The sequence below is a fragment of the Aricia agestis genome, chromosome 14 (assembly GCF_905147365.1).
Source record: "Aricia agestis chromosome 14, ilAriAges1.1, whole genome shotgun sequence".
Lineage (NCBI taxonomy): Eukaryota > Metazoa > Arthropoda > Insecta > Lepidoptera > Lycaenidae > Aricia > Aricia agestis.
This window is the reverse complement of record NC_056419.1, coordinates 813,139-824,546: the sequence shown is the minus strand read 5'-3', so window position 1 is coordinate 824,546 and position 11,408 is coordinate 813,139. Positions and strand designations below refer to the sequence as shown.

The 11,408-nt window shown below is 35.4% G+C and overlaps 1 protein-coding gene across 1 annotated transcript; it reads left to right on the top strand.

The window, feature by feature from the left end:
* The first annotated feature begins 582 nt into the window (after positions 1-582).
* LOC121733983 (GS homeobox 1-like) lies at positions 583-1,419 on the top strand. The gene has a single exon (XM_042124398.1). The coding sequence runs from the start codon at positions 583-585 to the stop codon at positions 1,417-1,419; it is 837 nt and encodes a 278-aa protein (XP_041980332.1).
* Positions 1,420-11,408: the final 9,989 nt, after the last annotated feature.

Genomic DNA, 11,408 nt, shown 5'->3' with positions numbered 1-11,408 from the left:
AAGTAATATTATGAATTACTGTAAGTACCTCTACATTATAACTGTGTAGAGTTCTTCACATATCATTTGTCGTTAAGAAAAAAAATATGTAACACGTATGCAGCCAAACAAAGAACCATTCTTGGTAGTCGGTTAAAAAGTAACCCAACTTTTATAAACGTAATGTTCCCATTATAATCTGTCATTGACGCGCACTCAAAACTCGATTTAAAACCATGAAGAGTACTCACAGTGATATTCTCAATTCACATCAATAAAAGACGTCGCGAACCTAATTCACCCTCCGCGTTCGCATAAAGCAACAGTTCGAAAATAATGAAAACAGAACACCAATAAGTACCCCAAATTGTATTTAATGAGACAGACAGACATACGAAATTATTCATAGCCAGTAAAATACTTCATTCATGATAATAAAAGTTTTTTGTGCCGGCCCGACAAAGGGGTGGGCCGGGCCTAGTGATTGCCAAAATGCGACCCCATTGTGCGATCACAATGGGGTGGTGCGGTGGGGGTAGGTATGGTAGCTGCGCCCGCCACCCCGGTCCGTCAGTCGCAGCGCACACGCCGCAGCCGCCAGCCATGTCCAGATCCTTCTTAGTAGACACCCTCATCAGCGAGCCCAAGGAGAAGAAGGAGCAGCCCTACACCATGAGCTTCGAGAGGCCCAAGTTCGCGCCATACCCCTACACGAGCGGCTTCAACCTCCTGTCTCTGGGACTACACCAGCAGCGAGCTCCCGAGCTGTTCCGACCGTTTTTGGAGCACCTCAACTTCAGATATCCCCTGCTCCATCAAATCCCGCGGCCGGATTTCTACGAGCAGCCGACCGAGATGAGGCAGGAGCCCTTTGTGAAGACGGAGGAGGAGCCGATCAATTTTGTGAACAGAAGAAAGAAGTCCCTTTCACCGTACCACCCGTATAAAGCAGTGTCACCGGCTAAGAGCCAAGGACAACGATCTCCGTCCCTATCCAGTGATGGTAGAAACGCCACGCCGAGCCCACCGCTCGCTCATCCAGAAGAACTGCTTCCAGGTTACTCCAAGGAGTTAAAACGCCTGCCGCTCAAAGAAGACTCCAGTAAGCGCATCCGAACCGCGTTCACCGGGACCCAACTTTTGGAGTTAGAGAGAGAATTCGCGATGAACATGTATCTGTCCAGATTGAGAAGAATAGAGATCGCCTCGCGTCTCAAGCTATCAGAGAAGCAAGTGAAGATCTGGTTCCAGAACCGCCGCGTTAAATTGAAGAAGGAGGAGAGTCCGGTAGCCGACGGCAGAACTAAGAAGTGCTGCTGCAAGTCGTCCTGCTCATCCAAAAACTCATCCGAATCCTGTGACAACGACCAGGAGCACATAGATGTGGTGAGTGATCATGAAACACAATTCCAAGCGCAGAACCTAACGAGATATTCTTGATCGCTTATGAAAATAAAGCGTGGTTTATTGAAGCTAAAGAATGAAATCTAGAAGCTGCTGAAGAAAACAAAGTGTGTTTTGGAAGAATTCAAGTGATTTGAGTGAATGGTGGATTCGAGAACTGTTCTAAATTAATTTTAAAATTTACAATTTAGGTTGTAGGTATCTAATTACATTACAAAGTTTCCCGAGACTTATTTAAATAATTTAAATATAAGTACAATTATTTTGTCAAAATTTGTAATTGAGTTTCGGTTTATTAAATTTCAAATTATGTCCCCTTCGTCTAAATGAAAATTTGAAACAAAAAAATATTGTGGACCTGCGCCGATAGTATTGTATTATTCTTGATATTCTTACTTCAGTTCATAAAAATAGTTATTGAAAATCTGAAAGGCATAAGGTTCGTAAAAACAGTTCTAAACTTATGTAAAATATGGACACTAAGTTTGGGAAAATGTATACTTCTAGAAATGTTGTATTTTTGTAACAATTTATTAGAATCGTAATAAAAACCAACTGTGAAAATTGCTTGTGCTTGCTTTACCGATTGTAAAAACTATTTTTGATAAAATATACTAATGTAAACCTTAAGATATAAGCTTTAAATGTAAATAGTTGTAAATAATAATTTATAAAAAGTCAGTTTTGATGAATATTTTTGATAAAAATTTACCGCTTGTTAGCAAATAAATGAATTTTATACCAACTAACCTTTTTTTCCTTTCACCAACTTAATATTTTACAACTCCTGTTATAACTTATATTTACTAGCGACCCGCTCCGGCTTTGCACGGGTATAAAATAATTATCCTATGTCACTCACTGAAAAAAATATTAAAATCGACCCAGTAGTTTTGATTTATATTCATTACTTACTGCCCGTGGCCCGCTTTGTCCGGTACCGCCGCAAACGATACGGCCCGCAATTTTTAAATCTATAATATCTTCGAAAATATTCATTTAAAATTTAAAACATATTATGCTGTAAAGGGATGTATATAGTCTATAGATGTATATTAAATCGACAATGTATTTAAAGTATTTAATTTAATAAGGATCGCTCCGAAAATTAGCCATTTGTCGTAAAAAGTAAATGACAAAATACTGTAATTGTGGGATATCCATAAGAGATAGATATATACCATCGCGGAGTTTTCTGTAGACCTTTTCATTGTATACAATACTTAGTACATTATTTTGATAAATCTCGTAGGGTTCAGCCTGCGTTTGCAATGTAAGCGGAAAAAATGTAATTATTTACGACATCACATCAGAAACCTCAAAAATAACATTACCTATTTCTCCACTATTTAATGGATATCAGGTATTATACTTACAAACCTTTCTCTTAAATCACTCGATCTAAACCGCATCAAAATTCGTTGCGTAGTTTTAAAGATTAAAGGGAACAAAGGGACAAGAGGGCAGAAAAAAAAGACTTTGTTTTATACTATGTAGGTAGTGATAATAAAATTTATACCGTAAGTATTAATAGTATAAAATAATAATAATAATAATAGCCTTTATTTGACAATATTATTAACATTACAATATATTGATTTTCAATTATTGACACCAGTTACACAAAGATTGACTTGCTTTTCAGCATAGGCCTCCCCTAAAGCTTGCCATATATAAAATAAACATAGTATAAAATACTACTTACTAAATATCGGTAATTTAAGTTAACTCTTATTGTACTTAAATCATAATTGTAGTTTTAAATTTTTCTATTGCCAATACGCATCTACTTTTGAGCCCGTGCGAGTTTCATAAGCTGGTTCTTCTCGCCGGGTTAGTTCCCGATCCGGCAGGTACGACTTTCTGAAAATATTTGTTTCAAATTTTCCCAGAAATAAAAGAAAAGAAAAAACAAAGATTCAGAAATGCAGAGATCTTTTAGGTTTAGTCTTTTTAAAGGTTATATAGAATACTTTAGGCTGATTTTCACTTTTTAATTAATTTTTATTTTATTTTCTACATCTTATCAGTCAGTCAGAGTGTGAGTTACACTCTAATAGTTTTCTAAGATTTAAGATATTCCAATTATTTCGAGTATTTTTATTCGTTATTAGGGGTCGCTATGCCATTATCTCTCTCTAGGGAACGCCCGGGGTTCCGCATATTAACATACCTAACGACAACATTGTCGTTATTAAAATACTCGACAAATGCTGGTGAAATTTTTGCACCCTGATGCACTCCCCAGTCGTAGATAATTGAAAAGTGACTTGCATTTCTCGTATATTTGAAATAACTTATTATAAATGCAAAAGATTTGATGATTGATGAAACTATAGTCATAGTTCGCGTCATACTATTACATCACGACATTATTAGAGTGATAGACAGTTTGTATGTTATGCACTTTACGCAAAAACTGCCGAACATATTTTGATCTAAGGCATGTTAGTGGTTAGACTTTTGATCAGATAATAATAATAGTACTATCAGAGATGTTGGTTCCTAGGCAGATAACGAACCTGTGTCTAAACACACTATGCCGAAGTTCCGCGGCGGAAATACCGCACGATTACGTCAGCAATTCTTCTTCAGAAATTCTTATTAGATTCTATGGCAAATAAATCTAACAAGAATAGATATTATTCAAATTAATTATATTATACAGTGTGTAACAAAAATAAGTGATAATACTTTAGGGTGTGTACGTGTTCCTTGTAGAGAGTTCACTTTGAAAGTAGCAGCGCTGAAAGACGAATTATTTTTTTCACTTTTGTATGGGCAAGGGCGCGAGCGTCACGAGTTTCCCCATACAAAAGTAAAAAAAAATTTGGTCTTTCAGCACTGCTACTTTCACAGTGAACTCTCTACAAGGAACACGTACGTCGTACACACCCTGAAGTTTTGTTACACCTGTATAAATGAGATTAAATAAATTTAAATAACATTCTTATTATTGAACTATAATAAAATATTTTGTTAGCTACGGCAGCTACGGCCTACGCTTGCGCGTAGCTGGCCGCTGCGGCGTAGCACCTCACATTGTTGTTATTGTTAACGTTTACTTTAATTTAATCTATGAAAGTTTTCATGCCGTAACTTAAGTAATAATATAAATAAATGCGGCCAAAATGCCAATTTGACCATAATATTATGGTAAAAGTTATACTTGGGTTCTTCGTATTTATCGAAAATATTTTATTGTTTCGGGTTAGTTCACAAATTGTTATGAAAGTAATATAATATTCTGTAAGGACTTTTAGGAAACTCATCTCAATTTATTTGTAGCTTGTAATAAATAACATTGAATTGTTAATCGAGTACCATTAGCGAAAGCCCCATAAGTCGATCCCACGACCATCATCCATCTAAAATCAAACAGCGTAATTATTTGCTAAAAGTATTTATTATCTATGGCAACACGCCGCCGCGTGCGCCACCACCGACTTAGATACTGCCAACATAAAAATCATACCCCTATTTATATGCGCATACGGGCTATATTCGTTTGCTTTACTTTTTGTGCGTCCAACTAGCGCTTTGTTCGAGTTTTCAACTGGGATGCATCCCCAATTACTAACACAATTATCGTGACCCCATTTATTTCGAGCATTATCCTTTATGTCTATAGCCATAAAGTTGAGTTTCAAGTTGTGTACCTGTAGATGCAAGTTGGTGAAGCCATACGCGGCACGCGGCATCTCATTGGTATCTATTTGAATTGTGAATTCTGAATTTGTTTTTCATCAGCCAGCTCTGTCCGTCGACGAGTGTTCTGATTTATTTGCGATCGGTTGTCGGTCAACAACGGGGGTCGCTATTTGTTTATCATTTGCGTCATTTATTTTATTACACATCTATTTAATAGTTATTTTTTGTGTGTTCAAAAACTTACGCTGCCGTGCCAATCCAAAAGACTGTAAAATATTATAATTCATTAATTCATATTCTATCCTCTTATAAAAGCTGTATGCTTAGATACAGTGTTTTGGCATAATGATTTTATAGTTTCAGACAAGGATTTAACACTGTATCCGGTTTTACAGTGTGTTGCCTTGTTGGAAGTACATTAAAATTTTATAATTGTCTTGTCAACACAAATTAGTTGGAATAACTTCTTTCTGTAATAAAATAATTAAAAAAAAAAACGATTTGGCTACATACTTGACATGTAAACTTAACTATTAAATGCACAAAATTATGTAATATGCACCAAATACATCTAATATGGGCAAATATTAATAAAAAGCATGTTTTGTCATTTGTCTCGAAACTGGTTTTTGTAACTTACAGTGTAATGGCTTGGCAGGGCAGTACGTTCCAATTCATAAATTAAATTATATGGCATATATAAATCATAAATGTACCAACCAAATACATAAAAATTAAATTTTCGGATAGCTCTATTGTTCGGAATTAGTTATATTTTCTATTATCTTTTTACTTTCGCATACTGACTTCGCAATAAAAATGGGTTGGCATAATTTCTTATTAGAAGAACTAAAATTAAATGTTATATACATTTACTGACATTCCATACACTTTAAAAGCACATACTAAGAGGTTATGAGGTTACTTATTTTAAAAACTGTCAAAAAAATATTTTTATTACAATTAAATTAATATTCCAATAAACATACATGCGAGTATTGGATGTTCAGCAACCAATAATCAATATCTGCTAGTTTATAGAAAGCTTACGAGTGCTCATGTAATTTTCATCAAACCGGAATTGAACCGAAGCCTTACCCGAATTTGAATATTCAATTCAATAGTGACTACTATCTGTATCACCTAACTTTTACGGTCACTTTTAGTTTTTCAGGAATAATTACATATTAATTTAAGTAACTAACATTTCAATATTATTGGAATCGTTAGTTATTATAAGCAACGCAAATTCAATATTATGTTAATTGTTAGGTTAACTATATTAATATAATAACAAATAATCGGCCAAGTGCGAGTAGGAACCGCGCGTGAAGGGTTCCGTACCATTATAGAGCAAAATTGTGTTTTTTGTTTGTTAATTATTTATTTTATTTTATTATTCATTTTTAAAGTTTTAATACAATTGAATATTTTGTTAACATTTCAGGCGTCTATCTGTTGTTATCATTGATAGCGAGGAAAAAATGACAAAAAATCACCTTTGTTGTATAGGAGCCACCTTTTAATATTTAATTTGATTTGTTTTTAGTATTTCAAATCAAATCAAAATCAAAATTGTTTTATTTCTGAATAAATTTAAAATAAATGTTTTCACAATATCCTACATGATGCCTATATTTGTTGATATAGCAGCAACCAAAATACACAATCTGCGAAAATTTCAACTCTCTAGCTATTACCGTTCTTGAGTTACAGTCCGGAGACAGACGGACAAATGGACAGACATCGAAATCTTAGTAATAGGGTCCCGTTTTTACTTTTTGGGTACGGAACCCTTATAAATAAATAATACCTATGGACGCTTCACACCACGTCAGCCTGGCCCCGTGCTACCGTACCTGAAGGATTTGTGTTACAGGTACCAGGCAACGGAAATATAATATTTAATACTGTTTATACTATACATAATAATATATTTATGGTTTTTATTATATCATACACATAATATTTAATACAGATCCAGACCCGGGAACATTGAAAACTTTTTTTTTCCGTCGGCGGGATTCGAACCCGCGACCCCCGGCTTGAGCTGCCACACTCTCAACCAATTGAGCCACAAAGATCGTCAAAACAGGATGATATTTTATCCTGTTTTTATACAAATAAAATTATCAACACGTAATTTAACTCTATTAATTATGTTTTTAGTTTTATTATTATTGCCAACATACTGATCATACGTAATATATTAAAATAACATAATATAACCAGCACCATTATCGTTATCAAACTTTAATCCAATTCGCAGGTGCTCTATACTCATATTTCATAGTACATTAAGCATAACCATCCCCTTATTGATTACGGAGTACGGACCCCTTCTAATCGAATGCGAAGCCGATCAATTTATAATAAACCCGCCAAGTCCAAGTGTCTAAAGTGTATACACTCAGAAATTCTTCGCAAACTCCACGAGTTGCGAGCACTTGAGCAGTTGACACTCTCCATATTTCATACCGAAACAAATTAACAACTCCAGTGGCGAACTAAATTAATTAATAATGTAATAAATCTACGCCGACGTCTTGTATGTGTTTTATATTTTAATTACCTCTTCCCGGGACCTCATTTACATATAAAAATACGTTGACAATGATGGTAATAGAACAAAGCGTTACAATTACGAATTATATTACGGGGCTCTTGTCACGCTACTCGCAATTATTCGATACACCCGACGCGAGCAAACAAATAAAATTCATAAGGCAGATTCTGATTTCGACTCTATTCATATATGAGGAAAGGGAGCGGGCTAGCGAGCGCCCCTGCGGCACCCCCTAATAAATCGCGTATCACGATGACAACCGTATGTTTTGTCACTGCTAATAGGTCACGGCTATCAAATCCTAGGTTATCCGTTTACTACTGACTATTAATGTGCGACTTATGTTGTTATCTTACGGTTTTTATTGCTTAAGCAGTAAAGTTGCCTGTTACGTCTTTCTTGAAATTTGTAGCTTCGCTTTTAACGTGACTATTAGGGAGTTTTAGATTTTAAGCATTAGATATTAGAGTTTATTTTCCATTAACATTGTGTTTAGCTGTTATGTCGCTTTGTCAGTGATCGTGGGCAGATGGGCTCCACAATACAATGCAATATCATTTGCTAGCGCGACGAATGGACCGGGTTTGATCCTTGATAAATGGAAATTTAAATTTGTTTCAAAGTGTTTGCGAAACAAAGTTTAGATCGCGATTGGTTTCGCTCGAACTTCCACAAACATCGCTGGTGTAGAACGACATACTATATTAGTAGAAGTTACACTTGAAATGATAATAAAGAGACATCGATAATAATATGAAAGTATTGAAACTTTATCGATTCTAATTTTATACTGTCTACAGATAAGTCCATAGCTTTCCTAAAATTCCAAGCAGTTAAAAAAATCAAAAGTTTGTTGAAATGGGTTTTTTATTTCATGAAACACAAATAATTATATTACAATAGGTCCTATTATTATTTGCCCTAAATTATGAAGAATTACAAAAAAAAAAACTCTTCTTTTAGAATATAATAGATCTATTTTAATTTTAAGTAACATTTTCGGACGATTGATTTTTAATTTCTGATTTTATAGTTCAACTTTTTTCACTAAACAAATGACAATATTTTATTCACAGAAATAAATCTTTATTTATTTCTGTGATTTTAGTAGTCAATTTACTTAACACTTAAGTGTCATCGATTACAATTATAATAGTTTTGGCTAATATTGCGACTTTGAGAAAATAAATAAAAAAATATTTAAAAAATGCGTCGTCCATACATGCACGTCGCTGGCGGCACAGTATAAACATTAATAATGGTCGTGGAACAAAAGCGTCTGTATAATCCAATATAATCAAGTTTCATATTGTTTGTGGGCGTCGTCGCTGTTTTCAGCTTAGATTTATTCCACAAGAATACCTTTTCATTTTGTACGTAACTGTCATTGTACTCATATAAAATATCGATAAATTAACAATATAATATTTTTATACTAATAATAGCTCCCACACCGGTTTCGGTGACGGTGGCCGGTTTAATTGAAACCAGGCCAGCTACGCAGGAGTAATTTTATAGTGCCCAAGTGTGTGCGCAGTATACAAGAGCACTCTCTATTCCTTTACTCTCATAACCCAGTGGGACGGGAGACCGACACGACTGGCGAGAGATCAGGCGCAGGACCGACTTTTTACATGCCCATCCGACGCATGGATCATCTTACTTGTCAGACAATCAGGTGATCAGCCTGCATTGTCCTAAAATTCCAAACTTGGAATTAACATGATTCCAACGCGGGAATCGAACCCACGACCTCCGAGTCAAGAGCCGCGCTCTATATCACTAGACCACGGAGGCGTTCAATATACTATACTATACCGTAAGTATATCGTAAACCATAGGTACTTATATTTTAAATACAAAAGTATGTCTGTCTGTCTGTTATCTCTTCACGCCCACACCGCTGAACCGATATTGCTGAATAGTGATACTTTGAGTCTTGGAAAAGGACATTTAATATGATAATATTATATCCGTTGTCTGGTACCTGTAACACGTTACAAGTCCTTCAGGTACTTAGCAAGGGGCCAGACTTACGTGGTGTGAAGCATCCATTATATATAATATTATTTATATTACTTTTTATCCCGGAAAATGTACTTTTTCCGCGCGATATACGAATTTAAGTGCAACGGAGTTGCAGGCACCATTTTGTATGTTCAATATCTCTCCTGACTCCTGAATCATCTTCTATTGTGAACATTATTTTGATGGTCCATAAAATAAGCAATGTTGACATAATGTTGGTTTAATCGTTTTGTCGGCATCCTATATTTTATAAAGTTTAACAACCAATACGAGTTTACGATCGAAGTGTGCGATAAAAGTTAAAACGAAATGCATTCATCATCATTAAGCCTGTATTAAAAAGCCACTTTTAAAGTTTGAATAGTGATCTGTTTCTCAAAATATGTCTATCTGTATGTTACATCATCGTGCGTAAACCAACGAACTGATTATCATGGGATAGTTATAATAATGTACTGTGTCTTGATAAAAGACTAGGCGGCAGAACTATTCAAGTCCATCTAAAATTTGAAAAAGTAACAGACACGTTATAAAACTGACCGACATACTTTCTCGCTTTTAATATTAGTTTTTTTTTTAAGTTTCATTCTGTTATTAGTTATATTTTACTATGTGAGCCATTTTTAACTTTTACTTGGACATGTCAACATTTTCGACGTCGTATAGGGTCTAAAACTTGTATTATAATCAAAAACTTAATTGAACAACACGTAAAATAATGGGAATTCGATCGTTTTTGATCGAAAAATGTGTATGGGGTAATACAGGCAGGTGGGGTCTAATGTAGCGTGAAATGAAGTGTTTACATTAGCCGGTAATGTTTTACAAAGGTGGTGTCAGCGGTACCCCATGAGTCGTGACGGGTTGACCAACATCACACCCTGGAGTTTTTTTAGTTGAGTGGTCAAGAAAAAAAAACTGTGATAATACTTATTACTTACACTCAGAGCGAGTGTTCGGCAGACTTACAGTAATAACAAGCTCCATATTAATTAATGCCAGGTATACTTTTTTTTAGATTTTCCCGGGATCGAGTACATTTTCCCGCAAAAATGGCTAAAGTTAGGGAGAAGCGGTGCGGTACGGCGCCGCACCGCACCGTGTGGCATAATATCATTGGTTTTATATATAACGCCACACGGGTGCGGCGCCGCGCCGCACCCGTGTGGCTTCTCTGTGGCACTATTTGCTCCATCGGCCTTTCAATAAAACGATCCAGCGTCACTGATACCGGTATAATAAACCAAACAATAAGTACCTTTATTTTTCTTATTTATTGTATTATTCATTATATTACAAGGTTCAAACACTTACGGATTCTGTCGCGGAACACTTTTATTCATCCCGACGTTTCGGCTACTTTACAGCGGCCGTGGTCACGGGTGGACTGAGGTGACAGGCGTCCAATTTATTGAAGTTCTTCAACTACCCGAAGATTCATCAATTTTTGTTTGCGTTCCGATCTACGCAGAACGAACTTACAGTGACACTGTAAGTTCGTTAAAGTTCGTAAAAATTGATGAATCTTCGGGTAGTTGAAGAACTTAAATAAATTGGACGCCTGTCACCTCAGTCCACCCGTGACCACGGCCGCTGTAAAGTAGCCGTCGGGATGAATAAAAGTGCTCCGCGACAGAATCCGTAAGTGTTTGAACCTTGTAATATAATGAGTGATACTCGCGTAAACCTAAGAAATCATTATTGTATTATTTTCAATGTTGCATTAATATTACAAATTTTTTAATAAATAGTAATATTAATAAGTAATAAGTATTTCATA

Coding starts and splice junctions, on each gene's coding strand:
- LOC121733983 (XM_042124398.1), top strand. CDS start 583: ATGTCCAGATCCTTCTTAGTAGACACCCTCATCAGCGAGCCCAAGGAG.